Source organism: Colias eurytheme, chromosome 20 (genome assembly GCF_061535395.1).
Source record: "Colias eurytheme isolate Ceu_HAF_F1 chromosome 20, ilColEury1 Martin Lab GWU primary, whole genome shotgun sequence".
Classification (NCBI taxonomy): Eukaryota; Metazoa; Arthropoda; class Insecta; order Lepidoptera; family Pieridae; genus Colias; species Colias eurytheme.
In genome coordinates this window covers 5,686,678-5,711,288 of record NC_142999.1, presented here as the reverse complement: position 1 = coordinate 5,711,288, position 24,611 = coordinate 5,686,678, and the positions used below count along the sequence as shown (strand labels likewise).

At 33.8% G+C, this 24,611-nt stretch overlaps 2 protein-coding genes across 2 annotated transcripts; one reads left to right on the top strand and one right to left on the bottom strand.

Moving 5' to 3' along the window:
- Positions 1–1,033: 1,033 nt before the first annotated feature.
- Positions 1,034–2,820, bottom strand: LOC149899686 (uncharacterized). The gene is made up of 4 exons (XM_090114035.1): positions 2,815–2,820; positions 2,547–2,667; positions 2,067–2,275; positions 1,034–1,579 (listed from the first exon to the last, which is right to left on the bottom strand). Exons 1-4 carry the CDS (start codon positions 2,818–2,820, stop codon positions 1,034–1,036), a joined length of 882 nt encoding a protein of 293 aa, XP_089970161.1.
- Positions 2,821–14,462: 11,642 nt separating this feature from the next.
- Positions 14,463–19,489, top strand: Cipc (Clock interacting protein circadian). Its single transcript, XM_090113595.1, has 2 exons — positions 14,463–14,629; positions 17,950–19,489. Exons 1-2 carry the CDS (start codon positions 14,596–14,598, stop codon positions 18,315–18,317), a joined length of 402 nt encoding a protein of 133 aa, XP_089969721.1. The 5' UTR covers positions 14,463–14,595; the 3' UTR covers positions 18,318–19,489.
- Positions 19,490–24,611: the final 5,122 nt, after the last annotated feature.

The window sequence follows — 24,611 nt, the reverse complement described above, 5'->3', positions numbered from 1 at the left end:
TAATCCTCCTTGAATAATTTATTATTTGCTCTAGCAAAACGATTGCTACACTGAGATACACCCCCTCTGATACCAGCTTAAAAAAAAAACAATTTTGTCATAGTCCGTTAACAATTTATAATGATCAATTCGTAGTACATATATTTAACTTATTATGTCCTGAATTTTGTGTTATTTTAATTTCAATTTGTCTTATAACGAAACGCACATCTGTGAGTGAAGAGGGCTCGGTATTTTTAAGACCAACGGATGTCCGTCGATAGCAGGTAAAGAAATAAAATTGTGGAACGGTATTAACGACTCGTAGTTAGTTCTAGAAAATCGGATAGTAGCTTTCATACCATGACGATCCGTTGAATATAGGAACCGGGCAGTAGAAGCTCCTTCATCAAATTTTGCTTTCTTGGTAACCTTATTTTCATCAGTATAGTGATACCTCGTTTGATACCTCTTCCAACTTGAAACTGTAACAAAAAAAGAAAATTATTAGACAAATCTTAAAATATAACATTACTACAATAACATTTCTTATTGAGTTTTTACTTCTTATACTTACATCAACGTTGTTTCAACCATCAAACATTGATTATACAACTCATCATCATACGATGAATCGAACAGTTCACGCTTCTCCATTTCATCACAAACTTTAGACAGCTCCTGATTGAATTCACTGTTGGATTGTTCTATATTCTCTTGAATGGGTGCGGAAAAGAAAGCACTGGTGCATATTTCACTGAAGTTTTCCATCTTTATATTAAAGAAGAAAGTATGTAGCACAGTAAGTAACAGTTAAGTGTTGGTAGAGCAACTGATACCCAATTTCAAATAATGTCCAATATTTATAGTCTAGCAAAGGATTAGGAAAGTCAGGTAAAATCTAATGAGTACATAGAAGTAATTTAAGTAAACAGAATCCTGTTTACTTAAATTACTTCTATGTACTCATTAGATCATTAAGATCATTGTTAAAAAATATTTTTTTAACAATGATCATTAGTGAATGTAATCACATTCACTGTGATTACATTCACTAATGATCATTGTTAAAAAAGTATTTTTTAACTGTTTCACTTTCTGCTATTGTATTTGTAATATTGTATACGAGGGCGTTTGTGTTGTCGTAGATGCTATCAAACAAACAAACAAACATTCTATCCTTATTATTCTTTAAGTAATATTTAATCCTCGTGGTAGCGTGCTTCCAGTGATCACTAGTTGGAATCTTGGATAGTTTCTTCATAACATACATTTCAATTTTTATGAGATGCGTCGCTTGGTCTCCGCCGTCAGAATTTGTAGAGATGTATGATACGCCATCTCTAGCGGCTCGTGCCAAAGTCGACGATAGCAGCTTCTTCCTTTTTATTTTTGGTGTCACTTCAAAAAATTTATCAATCGGTTGCGATTTCCTTTTTCCACTATCGTCTGTGTTATTAACGATGATGTCATCACTCTCTTCTTCGTTTTGAGGAGAGAATGGCGAGTAGTAATACTGTTTATAAGTACTTTCATCGAAGTTGAATGATTTCTGCAACAACAGAGTAATCGCGTTAATATCAATTTGTTTACACTTAATCTGACACACACACGTTTGGAAACAACAACAGAAATACAAGTAATAGTCCGGGATACATCGTCCATTTTTGCAAGTGATTACTATCAAGCTAATTTTTCGTGAGTAGCTTTATTTTGATGAGATGCCCAATAATTTCATGTACGAAACTCTCGATTGTGGTAGCTACCAGAGGAAACAAGGATAAAATATTTTGATTTGATGGTTCTCAAATATTAATTACCAACTGAATGTTTTTTTTTGTTCAATCTCAAGATAATTATCTAAATTATTCGAAAAAAATATTTGTCCTACAAAATCTATGGTTTGATCAAAGAGTCCCCCTTTCCAATGTGTATCGATAACGAAGTCATCATAAATGATTACTAACCAGCTGATTTTTTTTATTTTCACTTATTTAATACTTGTATAATTCAACAGACATATTGTCCTACAAATTGCGTAATAAATATTTGAGAACTGTCAAATCAAAAATTTTTATCCTTGTTACCTCTGTAAAGGTAGCATTCGGATCTGGGCAGTCGCGACCCGGCAGCCGCTGCCCCGCAGCCGCGACCGTGGTCGCGAGGCACCGCTTCGTAGGGAATTGTATGCGATAGTGTCCGACGCAAGCGACTGAGCCGCGCGGCCAAGGGGCGTGGCTTGCTCGCGACTTTGGCAGCGCCGCCGAGCCGCTCCGGGAGCAGTACGGTCGCGCTGCTGGCGACGTTTACCGATGAAAACGACGAGTTTTTAGTTGAATTAATTGCTAAAAATCCACCACTTTACGATCCTTGACTCAAAACCTATAAGGATAATGTTATGATATAATGAATCGATTTTATTCCTCTTTGATGATAGTAAGACCAACATTATTTGGTCGTCCTCTTCTTCGTCCTCTATCAGTCTCTTCACGAGTTCTCGCTTTCGTATATATTTGACTATTATTTTGACTGAGTGCTGTTTGACTACTGCGCGTGGCAGTCGCTGCCCGGGTCGCGGACGCTATTATCCGTAAGCTTCTGGCAGCGCCGCACAGCAGTGACAATTTTCCCGGCTGCAGGGCCGCGGCTGCCAGGTCGCGACAGCCCAGATCCGAATGCTACCTTAAGCTACCACAATCGAGAGTTTCGTACATGAAATTATTGGGCATCTCATCAAAATAAAGCTACTCACGAAAAATTAGCTTGATAGTAATCACTTGCAAAAATGGGCGATGTATCCCGGACTATAAGTTTGTCAATAGAATAAACACTTACCTCCATGGCCATTGATGCATTGATGTAACACAAATTATATTGGTAGACGCAAGGGTAGACGTATACAATTCACTTTGGTCAAACGACCATAGACTGACTGCATGACTGCAACTGTTCGATCATATATAGCACCATTCTTATCTAAAGCAAATTCCTAAAGGTAGCATTCGGATCTGGGCGGTCGCGACCTGGCAGCCGCGGCCCTGCATTGTCGCTGCTGTGCGGCGCTGCCAGAAGCTTACGGATAACAGCGTCCGCGACCCGGGCAGCGACTGCCACGCGCGGTAGTCCAGCACTCAGTCAAAATAATAGTCAAATATACGAAAGCGAGAACTCCTGAAGAGACTGATAGAGGACGAAGAAGAGTATGATCAAATAATGTTGGTCTTACTATCATCAAAGAGGAATAAAATCGATTTATTTTATCATAACATTATCCTTATAGGTTTTGAGTCGAGGATCGTAAAGTGGTGGATTTTTAGCAATTAATTCAACTAAAAACTCGTCGTTTTCATCGGTAAACGTCGCCAGCAGCGCGACCGTACTGCTCCCGGAGCGGTCCGGCGGCGCTGCCAAAATCGCGAGCAGGTCGCGCCCCTCGGCCGCGCGGCTCGGTCGCTTGCGTCGGACACTATCGCATACAATTCCCTACGAAGCGGTACGGCGCGACCACGGTCGCGGCTGCGGGGCAGCGGCTGCCGGGTCGCGACCGCCCAGATCCGAATGCTACCTTTAGTATAACGAAACTGATTGTAACTCTATGAGTCAACAAACTTATCTCACGTTCATTAGCAACAGGCATCAAACTGCATAGATAAAAATAGAAATGTTACTGTAGACTATAGTAGTTAAGGTTAATTATTCATTAATTAATTAACGGATTAGAATTTAAATAAACATAAAGCTGTTTATCACGTGAAATAAACAATGCAAGGTTAAAAAATAAAAATCTTCCAAGTTCCATTTGTTTGATATACAGTAGGTAAAAACATCTTTCAGACTCGGCAAATTTATTCCTTTGAAAAGTTGTTCGGGAGGCTTATCGTGTTTCTTGTTTACTTGTAACTTACTACTTACCTACTTGTAGCTTTCTTATTCAATATAGTTTCTTCAAATGATGTTTTTGTTTAAATTTATTTAACAAATACATAATTAGGTGTATTACTACAAAACCAAACCTTCATTAACGTAAACAAATTAATGACAAATATGAAAACAATACTGAAAATTGAAATGCGTCAATAATAATAAGGATTCTTGATAGAAGTTGGTAATAAATAATACCTCAAATTTATTCCAGATAATATGGGTGATCGAAATTGAGCACAAAAAATGAAGATTACATTTTTTATCTAAATTCTAAGCGCTACGCCACTCAAAAAATAAATTTCCCATTCCACTCGCATAGCAAATCAGTTTATTCATCCGCTATTTTATGTCAAAAAACCTTAAATTTAAAAAAGGGCAAAATAAATGTATTCTCTTCAATGTATTCTTCGACAGCATGAATATAATTCCACATCCGTATTAGCATAGCATATTTTAATATCCGTCTGAAATACTAGGACACAAACAAATTTGTTATGTATCGGTACTGGGTTTTTTCCACTGTTCGAGCACGTGGTGGGCCCACGTTATTGAAAGACGTCTAACAATGTAAATACAATCGGTATTAGTAAGGTAAGATATAAGGTGTCAACGTGAGGCGTGGTCCGCCATGTGCACTTCCGAATCGCGATACAACGTGACCTAGGGGTGGCATTTGTGTGATATTATGTTACAGACTGTAATAGATCGAGGGCCTTTGATGTCACTTTGGGATGTGTGTTCGAGGGGTGCTGCTTTTTATTGAATTTCATAGCTGTATTTTTTACTTAATATCAATAATGGTTAGGTATTTGTAAGGCCTTTTACATATTTGGGGAGGTTGATTCAGGACGAACTTTTATAAAAGAGCATTCTATGTACCTTCTTATTATTTATCAATCTAATGTAATCATTCTTATTAAATTGCGTGATTTATGCCAAAGTGTGAGTATATGTTATATACCAAATGATTACGTAGGAAGGATTAAGTAGAGAAGGTACCTATCTCTCTTTTGTTTAAATTCAATATAGTTCGCAGCGCTAAATGAAAACTGATATTCAAAAAGCTTTAATGAGTACATTTGTTTACAGGCTACCTTAATGGATTTTGTGAAAAATATCCAATAACAAAGGGCACTTGGCTTGCATTGTTTTCTTGTAAACAGGGAGAGTGATAAACAAACGTGGGTGTTATAGATCTTTCTATGAACTCGCAATGTCAAGGGATTTATAATGCTGGAATTTTCATACGCCCACTCTCGTTTAACATAAGGCCATATGTCAGATCCATGTTTAATATTCGCAAAGGGTATAGGTTATTGTGGTAACAATATATATGTTATCCATGTGTTGTTTTTCAATGCAGTATTGATATTGTTTAAATAAGCAATGGGTATTATCACTTATCAGTCATTCATGCAAATTTATTTCAGTTTAAGTATAAACATTTTATGAACTTTGGCAGCAATTTAAGCAATGATGCGGGCTATCATAAAAATATTTATAATTAATTTTATCTGTATAAGCTATATTTGGACAGTGAATTACTAATCTCGTAACATATTAGAACACACTTCATATTTATAAAGAAATCAATTTTGTATTGTGACAACCCTTGCGTGAATATATTGCTCAGTACATTCCAAAACGCATCACATGATTTTAAAGTCAATGATGTCGAAGTGTTTGAATAAGTTTTCTAGTATATGGAAATGTAATGATATCAGAATTTATAGTATTACTGTATGAAAACTGCCAAGTAACAAACAATAGTAATACCTAGTATACTATTATATTGTATCTGTGGTAATACATAACTGCGAGTAACTGCGTGTGGACTGTTGACTGTACTTAAAGTTCCTTTGTCGTATGTCAAGGTTTAATCGATCAAAAGCAAATTATTTTTGTACTCATTCTAGAAAACGAGCATTAAATAATAAAGCCTTTTCCTCAAGTTATAATTTATTTAAAAAATTATGTTTCGGTCTGGTTATTGTAGATTAAATGGGACTGTCTAGACAAAAGAACTTCTAGTTTATAATAATATAAAGTTATGGTTTTAATGTTTTTAAGTTACTTCCTATCTCGTCCATTCTGCACACAGTTACATTCCACAAATTTAATAAGGACTCAACCAGATACGGAACAAAATTATGTGCGAAAAATTATGTCCCAGTTACAAATACTACACGAGCAAGATACTGCATTAAGATAACATGTCTATAAATAGGCTATGAATAGAAAAAAGCAATCCGTACGTGAATGCAAACGTGAGGAGTGAGTAGAGATCAACATGTGAGCTACATTACATCACTCTTTGTCTCTAGACAATGGTATACAATTACAAGCCGCATGGTAATAGATTCGGAAGTTTACAAACATTGGAGTTTTATGCTAAAAGAGAATGATAAACACCCATGGCTGTAGACTGTAAGCGCACGTTCTTGTATGGAATTCTTCAATTGAAAAGTTTGGCGACAGCTGATGGCCATAAGGGAGATTGTAGAAGACTGCAGAATATACAAACCATTGATCTGTGATACAAACCATAACCATAATACTCTACAATATAATATAAGTAAATTGATCTCAAATTATGATTTTTCAACTGAAATGGTCTTTAAATTAATGAAAACATGTTTTTAAATATACCAATTATGTAAATTTAGTGATAAAAAAACATGTAGTTTAATTATTAAAACATACTGACATATACTTTTAATGTGGAATACATTTGCATTACAATATATTTTTAAGTTAGATTTTTTTAACCTAACTTCCTAAAAAAACTAACGTTAAATGGAAGTAAAAATGTATGTAGGTATGATACATTTTTACATAATTAAGAAAATATTTTATTATGAAAATAAATAGTTACTGTAACTTCATATCAACAATTTATTAGAATACTATAACAACAACTTATAATACAATTGGATTGAATATAACTTTTAAAAAATTATTTCCCATTTGATCGTCGTAATAAAATATTTTAATGCACGTTTTAAGTTTTAACATTATGAGGATATCATGGTTTGTAATTTATTATGTATTGTCTTTTCTACAAAATACCCTATGTATATTATAATGACTAGCGGTCCGCCCCGGCTTCGCCCGTGGTACATTTTTCGCAATAAAAGGTAGCCTATGTTCTTTCTCAGGGTCTAAAGATTATCTGTGCCAAATTTCATCAAAATCGGTCCAGTAGTTTATGAGCCTATTCATTACAATCAAACAAACGAACAGACAAAGTTTTCCTCTATAGAATATTAGTGTAGATGACAAAAATTATTGCACTTATATTACAGTATCTTATAATTATTTATCTATTATAAAACGATAAAAGCAATTTTAACTCTACAATATGTTCAGTAAGCAGAATACTTTACTTATAGTGCAAAGCTTCTTTAAATGGGATAAAAAATAAGAATATAAGAAAAACGTGATTTAATATAAAGTAAGCAAAAAAAAATTGAAATATAACTTGCGATAGCGATAAAATATACGATGATGCGTTCATTCATTTTGTGTTCTTTTTAAACATCACTCCACAAAACGTGAGTGGAAACGTTTGCCATTTTCTTTAAGTCACGCGTAAAAGCTGCAGACGTTATCGCTGTATAGTAATTAAATTAAAATTGTCTGTATTGGAGGACAATGGCTTATTATAATAATATATTGATAAAACTGCGAATCAACTTTTAATAAACTACCTATTTTATATTGATATTTTTCATACTTTATAATTCTAAGTTGCGTAATTATTTTGATCTACTCTATGTATAAATTTTGAGAAAGAGTTGATTCGTGTATCTTATTTGTCGCACATCTTACCCTTCGTTACTCATTTTTAGCTGAGTATGCACATTTTCACTATAATCTATCTAATATCTAATATATTATATTATAAAGGCGATAGTTTGTAAGGATGTATGGATGTATGGATGTTTGTTACTCTTTCACGTAAAAACTACTGAACCGATTACAATGAAATTTAGCACACATATAGAGGGTAACTTGGATTAACACATAGGATAGTTTTCATCCCGGAAATCCCACGGGAACGGGAACTATGCGGGTTTTCCTTTGCAAACGCGGGCGAAGCCGCGGGCGGAAATCTAGTAAAACATAAAACTTCTGTTTAGAAAAATAGACATATTTTCAGTGATTGTTGGAATGTAGGCAACTTTATCTGCCTTATTAGTTAGTATATTTTTCATTAGCCAATAAAATAACGTGGCCTACTAACATTTCGTGTTTTATCTTCACAGGCAATAATTGATTGACTTGTTACATTGGAGCGACTCCACCTTTAAATTTAATCCATATTGTATTTTGTACTATTACATATTTAATATATTTATTTCACCCAGTATTCTAAGTCAATATTATAATAGTCAAGAACAACTAGAGGTGATTGCAAGTACAACATTCATATAATGCCAATGCACGTTGTGGCCTTACATGAGTGGCCACGTGACCATCTTATACTTCAAACGTAATAATATTAATCAGGAATGTCTGAGCCTACTAGACTGGAATAAATTAAACTACAAGCGATCTGTAATGAATAATTAATAAATGTGTGTTATGAATAATTTTCCACATAGAATTGACAGGTAAAGCTCCGTACAAGTATTATAAGACATTTTGTAACAAACACAATACAGCATTGTTAGGGTATTTTCATGATACATTGAAATTTTGAGTTTATGTAAATAGCAAGATTTTGTATTAAGACGTTCCTTTTTTTTTCAACTTTCTAAAACTGAGAACTTTCTAAATAATTTTACAGAATTTTGTACGCAAGTTTTTAAAATACAATAAGTAAACAAATTTTCAAATATTTCATAAAATATTGTATTCATTCAATCTAGTAGGTACCTACCAACATGCTACATAAATCTATTGAAATTATACGCAAAAACCCACATACAAAAACGTTTTCATGAATTATCCAGGTATGTGGCATGCCACGTGCTAGATCATATGCTGTCCTCAACGTGAACAACACGGAAGATGTTTGTTCCGTGTGACACAGTCACATGAAGGTCCACTTGTATAAATAAATGCATAATACATTATTTTTGCATGGCAATACTGAATACATCTTTATGTATCTGTGCTTTTTGTTTCGTGCCGAGATCGCGCGCGAAAACATTGTTCGTTTTTTTTAAGTGGAAATTTTTCGGACAATAATTCATAGTTCACTCAAAATAAATCTATTAAAATAAATTTGGAGTATAGATGAGTTAACCGAATGAATTTTGAAATCTAATCGAATTCGTGTAAAATATTGCCAAAATAATTTTAACCTAATTATCCTATCTATTACACTATACCTACCTTTTAAATATTTCTTTTTTTAGCCTATACTAACTAAATGCACGTTGCACAACCCTGTATTATAAAGCGGATGAGTTTGTTAGTTTGTTTGAACGCGCTAATCTCAGGACTATCACTACTGGTCCGATTTGAAAAATTCTTTCGGCTATCTAACAAGATAGCCCATTTATCCAGGTATAAGTATAGTAGAGTTTCTTGCCGGTTCTTCTCCATAGATATACTGCTTTCCGAATCGGTGGTAATTGTTAAAATATGTAATGACGATTCGAAAGTGCTTCTTAAAGAAGTCTAATTGAATAAATAAATGGTTGAGTTTGATATATATCATCACCCTAAGACCAACAAGAGCGCAGCGTAGCAATGCGGATGAAACCGCGGGACACAGCTAGTAATTGATACTCGAACGCTGTGATTCGCCCACCTTGCCACACGTATTGATCGAAGCTATGGTTGCAACGATGACGAATAATATCGCTTATACTTAATTACCATTGTATGATTAGTTCTGACGTCTTTTTTCTGAGTGTATAGTGAATTATGACGTCATAGCAGCACATGTGCTCCAACGTGGCCAGAACGTGCCTTTCGACGCGCCACTCCCGCGTGTTGGTGCACGCTTGCTTTCTCATGGTGTAATAGTACACGATTAGGAAAAATACTCAATAAAACATTTATTTACCTGCTTATTTATATTTACTTTATAGGTATAGATCAGAATATTTATCGGTAACAGTATTTCTCAAGAATAAATATGGTTTTGCTACTAACAATTTTGAATAGAAGCATAACGCGATTATATGCATTTTTTCATACTCATAAATCATAAGTTATGACGCATTTTCAATTATGTCACCATCACGCGTATAGGTCAATTTAATCACTGATAAATAACTCTCCTGTTAATAAAACCCTATTCTCATCAACAAATCAACTAGACTCACACAAAATCCACCTCAAACTCACTAACAACTGTTTAAAATAACATTTCATCCAATATTTAAAACCGCAAACCGAACAATTATCGATGAAATTAATAAACGAAAATCACGTGTCACCCCTGCGCATCTCCCTGCCTACGTAATATTACAGTCATTTCATAACAGGCTCCCTCTCCCCACATAATCTGCTTATGAAGCTGTCTGCCTCCCGGCCAATCAAAAAGTGGGGTCTGATCTGCGCTTCGACAATTGAAGCCTCCCTGATGAAAGCGGGATTATGGTTTTGATTCATACCGTGGAGCGTGTTTGAATATCATTTTATTGGTCTAATTAGTATCTATTGATATTATGTTATGTTTATTATTGATATCTGTATGTTTAAATTTGATTAAATTTGATACTTAGGTTTATTCCGTCAGTCCTCGGATCACAGACACAATAGAAAATCTATTGTGTCTCGGCCCGATCGGGCCGCTCGGTGGTCAATGGGTTATTATAACGACTAATAAGGAAATTGTAGAGATGATACTACAGTAAGTAAAAGAACAAAGTTTATTACTATAAAATGATGAAGTGAAAATTGGTGGAAAAGATACCTCAAAATAAATCAAAAAGTTATTTGATAGATTGCCCTTTCTAAGATCTAATAGATATCTAAATCTTTATTAAACATAACATTGATTAAAGTACCCACAAATAATACAACATAAACGCTGGTTTTCTTGCTCTGTTTAACATCACGCAGACAATACATAGGTACTTGAAATAAATAAGCAGAAAATCTATTTTAAGAAATCAAGGGCTCTTGAGAATTGAGACAGAGTGGTTGTATCTACCTCTGAGTAAGTAATTCTTATTGACACAAACTTACCGTATTCATTGAACTAAAAATATGAGAGGGGAGGGCTCAAGCTCCATTTATGGCTCAATAAATGAAGTATATTTTGCTTTCAGTAATAATTATCGGTTAAACGTTATAATATTATCTCTAAACTTTGGCTCTTTTGTTTTTCACGAAATTGATAACTATAATAGAATGTAATACAGCATATTATTTCGACCATATTATACAGGCCCTTCCTATTAAATGATAGGAAGGTCCTGTATGGTCCATGAGAAATTTCAGGAAAGAAAGGAAATGAGAAAAGAAAATTAGAAATTTTAGTAGAGATGAGTTGCAAGTTGCAACTCATCTTTCCTGAAATTGCAAAGCTTATCAGTTAAAACTTCTACAGTAGGTACTAATATTCAATGTAGCTTTTTACTACAATAAACGTAAATATAGGTACATCACGATACCTACAACCCACGCCTGACTATTGACAAATCATAAACTGTACACCGCAGTAGAGATATTGAAGCGTAGAGCTTTCTATGATACATAATATGTATATAATACAAAATGTCTGCCCTTTCAGGGCTACTATCGATTATTTGACTAAAATTAAGATAATTAAGATACAAAATACTCATATGAAAGTTAAATGAATGTATATTTGACATATAAAGTTTACAGTTTACACCTATTTACAAAGCAATATGAAATAAGTACATATATCCACAAAATACTAAAAAGATATTGCGATTAAAACACAATTTTGATTTGACGTCATGATTAATACCTAGTCATCAGTGATATCATCAGTTTCAAATATTATTACTGTGACCTTCCAATTTCCCATTAATTTTATTTCTTTGTGTTCTAGCTATGTAGTTATGTGTCGATAAAAACAGATGTACCGATTATTCTTTGACATGTCAAGGAAATTTAGTCCCATAAGGTCGTCAACTAACTTTAAAGTAATTATGGAACTAATAAATACTTATCTTTAACTTTTCTGTATATTATTATAAACGGGTGTCAATATCAAAATGAATACCATAAGGTGCCAACAACGGTTTTGACAAAATTCAGCCAAAAAATATGTACATTTTCCTGCCCTTTTCGTAGACTATAAGTATACAAGTACGCATACTTTAAAATGCCCTTTTATAAACCAAAAACTTATAGGTATGTATGGTATGTTTCCAATAGCCATAACACACGAAATAATTACGTCACACAGTCACACACACAAAGCCATGTTTACATAGAGCTTTGAGAATGGCGTATGCGCACGCAATGTGACTCATTTGAAACAAATGAATTATACGTAAGAAACAACGTGCAGATAATATAGGTAATTTTAGAAACCACTACAATAATAGTATAATGACGTCATTAAGGTAAGAAGATTTTTTTATACTTGATAATAAAATTAAATGAAGGTAGAGTAATAAAACAAGATTATTTATTAATGTAAGAATAAATAATAGAACAAGTTGATGATTACATTTTCTTATTGTTTACTGAACACTTAAATCATCCAATCATATTTTGAAAGCAATTATTGTAATAATTGTTGTTTTGCAATTCCTTCATAATTGTTATCATATATCATTGTTATCATCCTTCATAATATTTTTTAATACTGGAACCTCTATATTACAAGACACTGATTTTCGGTTTAAGATTTTATTGATTTAATTTCACCAGAAGTTAATTGCACGCCTCATAAGCGAAGCGTTGAGGTGGGTACTACTGTCACTTCGCACAAAACATCTGATTTTTCAAACTTAAAATGTCTTTATGTATCATACATTGCACTTGTAAGATAATACATACACACACATATTAAGAAAAAACACTATTTTAAACATTCATGATATTTTTGATGTCATTTTTGTTAATTAAACTAGTTAAAAAACAGTTTAAAAAAGTTCTGTCTTGGACGTCCGTGTGTCTGTATGTGCGGAGGATTTTCTTGTTAACACGATAGCGACCGAAATACTTTACTAATCGAGTCTTTTTTTTTCTCTTACGCTTGAGTATGCTCAGGAATAGAACCCTTTCATTTTTCAGGGTCTGATTCGATGTGGTTTAATTGTTATTTAATAAACAAAAATAATAATTAATAAATAATTATTAAAAAAAATTATGAGGCGTGCACTTTTGGATTTTCCAAATTATTTACCTACTACAATCGGCAAAATTGGAAAAATATTAACACATCGCATCGGTATGCGTTATAGACTCCTAGCTTTCCGCCCGCGGCTTCGCCCGCTTTGTCCAAAAAACATAATAAAATATATACTAAAACCTTCCTCTTGAATCACTCTATCTATTAAAAAAAACCGCATCAAAATCCGTTGCGTAGTTTTAAAGATTTAAGCATACATAGGGACATAGGGACAGAGAAAGCGACTTTGTTTTATACTATTTAGTGAATAGTGAATAGTGATACATAGGTCACAGACAGACAACAATCGTCACCGGTATGTTATTGCACACGTGTTTATCCGTGCGTCGCAAGCTTTGGTACCACGTTGTTGCAAGGGTAATGCACTTTCTCAGTATTTCCCTATTTTTCAGGACAAAAATAAATTTTTTTCTCATTGAAAATTCAAATTATGTAAGTATGTAAGTGTGACTTACGAGAATTTAGTTTAATTCTTTTTCAATCAATGATATTCTTAAAACTAAAAAGATATTACTTTTTAATAATGGCTATCGGCTAAAATTGATCAATTGAAATTGAAACAAATGTTATGAATGTTACTCAACATAAATTCTAATAACAATGTGTGAAAGGAGATAATTTAAACAAAATTTCATCCTAGAAAAACTTTAAAGTTTAAAGCTAAAACGAGTGATAGGTACGTAACATTATGAAGTTTCCGTTTTATTAATTATGATTTATGACGTCACCCGCATCCAGTAAAATAATTAAATAAAGCTTAGCAATATTTTTCTATAAATACTGTAAATTTAAAGTTTGCAATTTTCTATAACAGCTTTAATCCTGAAAAATCAAAGTTACCAATTTTCTTTAAAAAAGACATGTGGCACTCGAGGACTGCCGCGGTAAAGCTATTGCATAGCATGCCTTCACGCCGAACCTCCGTGCCCGTCGGAATGGGGAGCGTGAGGTTTTTTTTCATTACGGAATTTCTAGATTCGGTCCCCACGCTCAAGGCCCGCGATAGAAGCTATGCAATAGCTTAAAACTTAAAAGCTTTAATTGCTTATATGATGTGCGTAACTATTAAATTCAATATTGAAAAGATAAACTGCCTCTAGTCCAACGGCAGGTAAACCACGTAGAACTGCAAGTCCCACGCTGCAATTTTCAGGTCACTGTCTAGGATCTTTGTGCATCAGTGATGACAACACAAGTTTCTATCTCGCTTTAGCGCTACAGCGACGACGCAACGGCACGTGTCCGCCGGGCTTCGATTTTCATACAAGCGCTCCCGGAGTAACTTCGCGCTTGGCTCTCGAACAGTTCACACGTATCCACGAGCGACATTCGAATTCCAATTGACATTGTTTTTATCTGTGTTTGTGTTTTATCAACTGTGATAAGCAACCATGTGTGAGAAACGCATCAGAAAGTTTAAAAAAGGTTTGTTTCTTTCAATATTTATAATGAGAAAGCTTATATGGGAATCCTGGGCGGCGTTAATGCGCATGTTTCACTGACCTACGACAAAACAATGAAAATATTATGCATTTATCAAGTTACCTACGCCGTCTACGAAATTGCATTAACATAAATTAGTAAATAATGAATGGAGGCTATTTAATAATTTCCTCTGTTTTATTTTCATTTAAATATGTTCGTACCTATTGTTTTTACAAACAAAGTCTTGATTATATTGCTGAAATACAATCACATTTTTTTTATTATAAGAATATAAGTTTGTATATTAATAGTTTTACTCATTAGGCATTTCAATTTTATTCTAATTTTAAAGTGTGCTATGCTAATTTAAAGGTATGGATATTATTTTTCAATATCATCAAATAAAAAAAAAGCTTCAATTTTTAGATAAACTAGGTAGGTATAGGCATGGACGTATAAAAAAAGACGGACGGTATATCGCCTAAACATTGAGTGAAGCCTAGTAATGGCGGCGAAACATCCATGTGTGTGTGCCATGTTGCCATGGCAACAGCTGTCCTGATGACAATGGCGGCTGTATTTTTTTCTATAAATTTTGCCGTAATAATTTTGTCATTAAAACTTAAAAGAAATAACTTGCTTCCCTGTGGAATGTAATCCCTTGTGTTTTGTTATTTAAAATTGTACTGTTGCGATACCATTTAACCACGCAAGACGGCATTTTAAATATTTTTTGTGAAACAGTGACGCAGTTAATCAGTCGGTAGTTCACGACGTAATGGCGGCCGACTAGCTTACTATGGTGAGAGTGTGTGCGTGTTTATTGTCTTTACACGATCGCTAGCTTACTATGGTGGCTTCACGTTGTTTGTTCGTAAAACGGCGTCCGTCTTTTTTTATACGTCCATGGGTATAGGATATTTTGTCTATCCCTTTTTAATAACTAACTACTAGCTATTTAATTTTAATGAAACAAAATAAATTTAAAACTTGTTTTAATGTATCTGAGACTACAATTTCTTTATAGATATTATGCTCTATCCTATAAATATTAAATACCAAAATCTTCTAGCTCGAAATCGCGATTAAAACTTGTTTATGACCAAAACGCATCAAAGCATTATTTGCCTGCTTATTTCCGCAAGGAATTACAAAAACATTTCTATTCTGCCCAAAATAGTTCTCCAAAAACATAATTTGGATGCCTTCAGTACATTTGGTAAATGTTACGAACCCATATATGCAAATAATATATAATAAGATCGCATTGCAATACCATAGTAATTCAGAAGTTTATAAGGAATATTCCTACCTATACAGGGTGCGGAAAAGCTCAATGGCGAATGTTTGCGTTTATTTTCAACAATAACTGAAATGTGTGAAAAAAAGAATATAATGCGTGTTTTAGGACTAGGTCATTCCTTCTCAGAGAAGCCAAAAAATTATGCAAACTTTGAAGTCGCATAATTTGCTGAAAAAGATACTGTTGGTGTTTTAATAATGTAACTTTAGGAATGTTAGTGTTGCTAACGGTTGATTGTATAAAAACATCGTTAAACAGTTGGGAAACAATGGAAATTATGCAGCGGTACCTCTTGTATTCGCAGTATATTATCTTTAGTGTCATTACTCTGTATTTCAAAACAAATCATGCTAATCTTTATCAGGTAGGTGAGACATTGTAATTTTATGGAACAAGTTAATCCCACACGCGTTTCTTGCAATCAGTTCATTCACCGTTAATGGTTAGCGTACACCAGCTAAGACATTGTTTTACGTGTGCAATAATACAATATGTTTCATATTCACGATTCTGTTACGTTTGGTCCCCGAAAAAAAAAGCATTTACGAAGCAAACCTCATTAAAGTTAAGGAATATATTTTCCTATTTTCATTGAGATGTTTGGCCAAGTATTTCAAACTTTTCCTATTTCCCATAGTGTTTTAGCTCTATATGCAATAGCCATTATTAATCTATCCATTGTATGCTATGTTTGCAAATGAATTGATACCGTTATACCTATCTGAGGACCACACTTTTAATGTGCTGTTTTCATTTCGTAAACTTTTTTATAAGACTGTAGCTACAGCTTTGCGACTTTTCTTAAATCGTGTGCCGATTTAATACTACATCGATCGTTGAATTTATACTAATAAGTATAAAATAATCATTTCCAAAAGTGTCAATTTTACATTGATTTACACGTGTTTATTGTAAACACGTGACAGAAAACTGTGACGAGGTCAGTATTGTTTCGTGACACAAAGACGACCAATACAATACTTAAAACACACTCAAAAAGAAGCTCTTTTCTCAGCTCTCTTAGAATTAAATTGAAACACCACAGGGTGTTTACACTAACGCAAGTCGTTTTTTTTTTTTCAAAAAACCAAATGAAGGTTAAACGATTGTTTAGTAGGACTTAAGCGTTTAATATAAATTATAAACATTGAAGATTTTATTTAATATTTTTAATGCGTATTTCCAAAAAAGAACGTGATAATGTGTTTTACATGTGCCTTTATGAAAAGAATTTTAATAATTATTGTGCTAATGTATACCTAATAATTATTATAAAACAAAAAAAAGCCTGCAAGTGCGGGATCACTAGAAAAATAAACTAGTAGTTAGGTATATAAGTGGCATTATATAAGTACTTTATATAAGTGTGGTGCCAACTAAAACGTATGCTAACAAACGTGACTACCACCCGTGTGTGGTGGTGTGTGGTGTGGTGTGTTCAAGATTTATTTCAAAAATTTCTCATAAATAGTTATGACAGATTACGCAATATATTAAATACTAGCGGTCCGCCCCGGCTTCGCCCGTGGTACATATTTACGTTTTCTCTACATAAAAACCATCCTCGTACTTCAAGGAATATAATAAAAAAAGAATTATCGAAATCGGTTCAGCCGTTCTCGAGTTATGCGCTTACCAACACATTTTGCGATTCATTTTTATATATAAGAAGATTAAGTGGCACTTAAACTAACAAACAGCATTTCTACGAAATACAAGATAACAACATTCAATCGACATTATAAGGTTTTTCTGTATGAAAAAAATACCTGTAGATTTAATGACTTTTTACCCTAGAAGGCAATTTAAGGTTTTTGTAATAGCATTGTTTTATTATTTATAAATATTTGTTTGTTACCACTCTCCTCTACTCAAATTCGTATAAACTAATTTTCGTACTCGTGAAGAAAAATAAACAACCTTATTTCACGCATCAATGTGACTTTTCATAGATTTAGTCCCAATCAATATCAATTTTTAATGCTCTATTTAATAATATCAATTTTATGAATTCCAGGATCCAACATAACCCGTCTGCGTGAGGCTCGGCGTCTGCAACGCCTCCAATGGCTGGCCACACCGATCATACACGAAGAGGCATCCGCACCCCTTGTCACCCAGACGACGCCAGAGAAGGTCGCACAAAACCGTCTGATCGTAGACCTGGCATGGAAGACTCTCGCTTTGATGCACAAGAACCGCCTCATTCAAGAGAAAATCGTCGCTCTACAGCGCGAGACATCTCAATTTGTATCTGCTATCATGAGCAACCCTGAAAATAAGAAACGTTACTTAGAATATGTACGCCTGTACAACGCAGGACTCCTGCCTGACCTGAAGAAGGAGCTTGAGGCCAAAACCCGAGTGAAAACAGAACCGGAATAAATCCTACGAAAAAATGACGTGATTGGCGAATGGGTGTTTTCAGCGTTTATTTGCATGTGATATTATTTTTCCTTCCTAATGGATCGCACTATTTTAAGTATTGATTGAATGTTTAATTTATAATTACTTATAGTTACTTACTTATTTAGAAATTATGAAGGTAACGTGTTACAATCTCTGAATCTGAAATGTTAATTTATTATATATAGTACTTATTAACACATACTTACATAGTACTAAGTATGTCATGTGTACGACTTACGAGTAGATATTTTGTAGTTTTCCATAACCAGCAATAATGTTTAAATACAGTGTCTTATTCAAAGAAGTTGTGGCTACTTTAAGAATCTTTCTTGTTATGAATTATAATGAGGTTGTAATATAAGAGGCTGTTAGTGTTTATATATCTTCGTACCCTTAATTATACAATTATTGAACATTTTTCTTAAATATTCTTAGCTATTATATTGTAATTAGATGGATAAATTTATAAAATTCTATCAACATCTAAATTGTAACTGTTCAGTTTTATGCTTTAAATTCAAAATAATATTATTCATAGAACAGATGTTAATTCGTCTAAAAATTATATTGTCCTTATAGGCTTATTATATAGTCAGAAATTGTAACAGGTTGATGTAATTTAGAGTGGTACGAAGTAAAACTCTTTAAATACTCTTAGGTTATAAATAAAGAGGGATAATACTTATGTAGAATATGCCCTCTTTATAAGTATTGTTATTTCTTTTATACGAAATTAGTTATTACTTCATATATGCATATTAGTTGTCTAAATTGGAACTCGTAAGAAAATTGTACAGCAAATTATTCCCTATTTTTTTAACTGATCTAAATGAAAGTGATAACTGATAATTAAAAAAATATTTAAACCTATTTAAAGTTTTGGAAACATTAATTATTTGCTCTATAAGTTATCTATGGTGGACTATAACTGATGGCCGCTTAAACAGACAAAAAGTCCCCCAGGTATTAATTGTATAAATTGCATTTAATAGTAAGTATTTAGTTCAAAAAGCACAGATCTACCAAATACTGTGTTCATTTTATTGCTTCTATGTAGGTAGTTTTTTTTTTAATTATCACAAAAGTTTAATTTTAAGAATAAAAGTAGTCGTAAAGGCACGTTTAACGCGAAGCGTGTAAGTACAAATGCTACTTCAAAATTTTTTAAACTCGATTAAGAGTCACATTTTTCCTTTAGTAATAAAGACTGTTTAATTTCCTTTTACGTATAAAGTACTTACATAATTTATGAAGTTGTTATTCCGAAGAAAAGTATTATAAAATTATGATTGAAAAATTGGAAGCACAAGTCACAGCCCTTGATATAAGGAATAATGCCTACAGCATACAAACCATTTTGGTTGACATTTGAATGATAATTGCTACCATTTGTGTATGTACCTATCACTATGTAAACTTCTCAACAAAAAATGTGTGATTCATGTACCTATTTTATTTGAAATCCAGTCCATGCTATTGCTTTAAAATTGTATGTTGGGGTTATGAATTGGAATTCCACATTTAATGGTACCATACATAAGTCAAAATATCATGCACGGCTCCAAAAAGCCTGGATGATTTTTTTGTACTTTTGAAGTGAAAACTTCTTTAGCGGCGTTGGGTATAAAATCTTAAACTCGCGTCAGGACACGTGACCTGAACCTGATCGAAAAAGCGTAAACATGCTCAACGTTAATAATTATCAAGTTTTCACTTCTGCCGGCACTCCCGGAGTGAAACCCGTCTTTTTTTTATTTAATTACCTACATTATTTATGTGTGCGTGTGTGTACCAACTTCAAAGATTTGTTTACGCTTATAATGTTAACGCGTTTTACATGTATTACCTGTATGTCTTTGCTTAATTAGCTTACAAGAAAATTTTGAATAAACTAGTCTTGAATGAAAATACTTTTGTTTCTTTTGTTGTTTATCACAATGGAGCAAATTAATCAAAATGCTCCAGGCTTCAAACCTAAATAAATGGGCAAGAAAATTGATTTTCCAACTTATTTCGATCTTTTGCATTCTCAATAATGGAAAAATAGAATGCTAAATTAAACAAGGAACATTATAAAAACATTGATAAAAACGACATTATGGCTCGGAACTCAGGACTCTGAAATCGCTTGTAGATTTTTTTATATCGGCAGTAATAGGTAGGTAATGTAAGTAAATGCTCTGTGTAAGTAAATGATAACATTAGTTATGTAATGGCATAAATCTAATAGGAACCTACAATTTTTCTAAAATAAGGGTGGATAATGACATAATATCGTTGTTAGTCCGGGATACATCGCCCATTTTTGCAAGTGATTACTATCAAGCTAATTTTTCGTGAGTAGCTTTATTTTGATGAGATGCCCAATAATTTCATGTACCTATAAAACTCTCGATTGTGGTAGCTACCAGAGGAAACAAGGATAAAATATTTTGATTTGATGGTTCTCAAATATTAATTACTAACTGAATGTTTTTTTTTTTGTTCAATCTCAAGATAATTATCGGTAAAACTGTACATTATAGGGCGTGGAATTTGGGGGTAGTGGGGGGTGGAGAGAGGGGGGGTGGGTACTAGGAACTTCCCCTGTAAAGGGGGGGGCGCGAAAATTAATAGTTTTCGAGATATTTACAAATTAAGTTTTGGTCCGCCTAAAGCAAAGGGGGCGCAAAGTAAGGACTTAGAAAATTTTTGATCTAAAGTGAAAATTGTATAGGAATCATAAAATACATAATTTTTATTCAAAACGCTAAAATAAGCATGTTTTATAAAAAAAACTTTTTCTCTAAAATAAAAAATGGCCGAGATATTCGCCCTCAAAGATTGATGATTAAACCTAACCTAACCCTTTCCCTATCTCCTCATGTCTTTTTTATATTGTCTCAGACACTGCCTTAGCTCCGGCGCTACGGGAAGTGCAGCCCTTCCGCCCTTGCGTGACAAAGCACGGTCGCCCGTACTCCACTTCGCAGCTTCAGCTTATTGGTCGCCTTCGGCGACCAGCCTCAGCCGCTCCGCTCCGCACGGCTCCCGAGCTTTGTCACGGCGGGCGAGGGCTGCTCTCCCTCCGCGCCTCCGGCTTTTTACATACACTCTAGGGGTAGGGCAAACAAGACCACGTGGAATTCGGGGTTGACAGCTTCGGTTCTGTGGCAAGTCTTATGATAATGCAATGATTATTTTAGCGTAACGTTTTTTAGCTAGATTCGGACTTTCGCAGCTTAATATTGAATACATAATATTCCATCATTGAAAAAATTTACATTTTACAATCCGTCATGTATCTTGGTAATTATCAAGTTTAGAGAAAAGTTGCCCCAACAAAACATGCTTTTATTAGCGTAATCTTTACGATAAAACAATAAAATAGGTGTTATAATGATACCAACTCCATCAAAAATTTTCTAAGTCCTGCGCCCCCTTTGCTTTAGGTATTTTTTTCCAGTTCCACATTGATCTGAAGCAATTAATATTAATTATTACTTTACAATAATAGTTTTCAATACTAGTAATATTGCATTAGCTCTTTGATTTGAAATATGGCAGATTTAATGTAATAGACATTAGTATGACCTGTAGTTTTTTTTTTTGTTTGAGTGGGAATCGCCCTAAAGTCGCTTCTGGCACTCGCCGGCCGCTGCCGCGGCACGCTCGCTTCGCTCGCTCGGCTCGTGCGGCAGTTCAAATGTTAACCTAACACGCTCGTCGCTTCGCTCCTCGCTACCTATTTGTATGCTAAAAGTAAAAGTTTAATAGTTTTGTACAGTTTTAGGGCTTAACAGGAGTACGCACGAAACGTGGCAACTGAAAGGTGGCAAACGAACGGTAACTGAAAATGACGTCGTTATTGTTTTGTTCCACGGTACAAAGCGTACAATTATGGACAGCGCTAGTCGTCCGCTAAACGGATGAATAAAATAAATTAGTCGTCCGATTACCGGATGAATAAAATAATTTAATCGTCCGATAACATCTATTTATCTATATAGTTAGGTTATCGGGGTTTCTTTAGAGAACTGCCGCACGTATTATAGGTTTTTTGTGGGGGGAGGAGGGCACACGTAGGTATTTGATTTTTTTTTGCGCGTCGACGGAGCCCCGCTTCGCGGGGCTCCTATTTCTGTGTAGTTTTTTTTTTAAAGAAACCTAACCTAACCTAACCTAACGGCTAACCTAACCTAAACTAGATTTTTTTTTTGCGCGTCGACGGAGCCCCGCTTCGCGGGGCTCCTATTTCCGTGTAGTTTTTTTTTTAAGAAACCTAACCTAACCTAACCTAACGGCTAACCTAACCTAACTTGATTTTTTTTGCGCGTCGACGGAGCCCCGCTTCGCGGGGCTCCTATTTCTGTGTTGTTTTTTTTTAAGAAACCTAACCTAACCTAACCTAACCTAAAGGCTAACCTAACCTAAACCTAACCTAACGAATTGAGGGTGAATATCTCCGCCATTTTTGATTTTAGAGAAAAGTTGTTCCTATAAAACATGCTTATATTAGCGTTATCTTTACGATAAAACACTAATAAATAGGTGTTAAAATGACACCAACTCCATCAAAAGTCCTGCGCCCCCTTTGCTTTAGTCCAACCCAACTAGCTTTAGTGTTAAAAGGTTATCTAGTAATCCGAATAATCGGACGATTAAATTATTTTATTCATCCGGTAATCGGACGACTAATTTATTTTATTCATCCGTTTAGCGGACTACTAGACACTTCGATTAATATTTTTGTTAAATTATAAATTGCGAATATTAATAATTTTATTTTATTTAATCTATTTTACAAAAACTATACTTAATAATAATTATTTTTAATGTTGTTGTTAAAAAATATACAAATTTCATAAATAAAATTTTAATTATAATATTTTTTTTGTTAGATAGAAATGTTTTACCTGAAATGAAACGCGTTTGACAATCGCTGTAGGTCAATTTGACACTGTCATAACAGTAAGTTCGCGTTTCAAAGATAAAATGGAGTAAAATTTTCCGATTTTCAAAAATTCGTAACTCAAAAACAAAAAGTTTTCGCGCTGTGAAATTTCAGATTTAGGTTCCATAGGACAATAGCTAACCACAAAAAAAATTACGACTCTCAACTCCACGCCCTATAATGTACAGTTTAGCCTAATTATCTAAATTATTCGAAAAAATATTTGTCCTACAAAATCTATGGTTTGATCAAAGAGTCCCCCTTTCCAATGTGTATCGATAACGAAGTCATCATTAATGATTACTAACCAGCTGATTTTTTTATTTTCACTTATTTAATACTTATATAGTTAATTCAACAGACATATTGTCCTACAAATTGCGTAGTAAATATTTGAGAACCGTCAAATCAAAAATTTTCATCCTTGTTACCTCTGTAAGCTACCACAATCGAGAGTTTCGTACATGAAATTATTGGGCATCTCATCAAAATAAAGCTACTCACGAAAAATTAGCTTGATAGTAATCACTTGCAAAAATGGGCGATGTATCCCGGACTATGTGATTTCTATATTCTGTAGCCACCTATTCTGACCACGCAGTGAATACCTACCTACTTAACTGTATGAACATGAACTGTGGTATGAACGTATGAACTAAGTATTATGATATACTTAGGTACAACTTCCTTCAAAAAAATCTACAAAATCCTTCCTTGTAACAAAAGCGCGCAGATTAAAATATAGCCGAGGGTCTTTTTTCACTGCTACATGATACCGCAATAGGTACGTCAATAATTAATTCTTATCCTTAACCTAAGTCCTTAACTAACAATGAGTAGATAATAATTGGTAAATCTTTCAGTTTTATTTTTAAATTTAATCAACCGGCACTATGGGAAAGCTTTCGCCAACGCGAACGTTAATGATAGGTACGACTAGATGGCACCTCTGTGACACAACCAATTATAAATTATTTTATGTAGGGAGTTTTTAAAATAATTTTAATTCAGATTCATTAATGAAGCATTAATGATTTCCAAAGCAAAAATCTACTAGAGAAATAAAACTATCTTCCAGTATTGCCAAAGTTTGTAGTGACTGAAAAGTACTCGAGTATCAATTAAAAAATGTTAGGATTGCCTACACATAATATGACTAACATGATTTTAACTTATACCATGGAAGAACAGCCGACAACAGCCTTCTACGTGCTTCTACTTTGAACGCTTGACAAAAACCATAGACAACATTTATCACTTTTTCGATATATTTCCAAAATCTAAGTCACGTTACTACTCTGACAGAAAATGTGACAGCTTTGCTTAGAAGCAAAAAT

Bases quoted from the DNA above. Each gene is read 5' to 3' on its own strand.
- Cipc (XM_090113595.1), top strand. From the start codon at position 14,596: ATGTGTGAGAAACGCATCAGAAAGTTTAAAAAAG. The intron at 14,630-17,949 runs GTTTGTTTCTTT...TATGAATTCCAG, and splicing joins CATCAGAAAGTTTAAAAAAG to GATCCAACATAACCCGTCTG.
- LOC149899686 (XM_090114035.1), bottom strand. The intron at 2,276-2,546 runs GCAGCGACTGCC...AAACGTCGCCAG, and splicing joins TAATAGCGTCCGCGACCCGG to CAGCGCGACCGTACTGCTCC. The intron at 1,580-2,066 runs GTAACAAGGATA...TGTGTGTGTCAG, and splicing joins CGAATGCTACCTTTACAGAG to ATTAAGTGTAAACAAATTGA.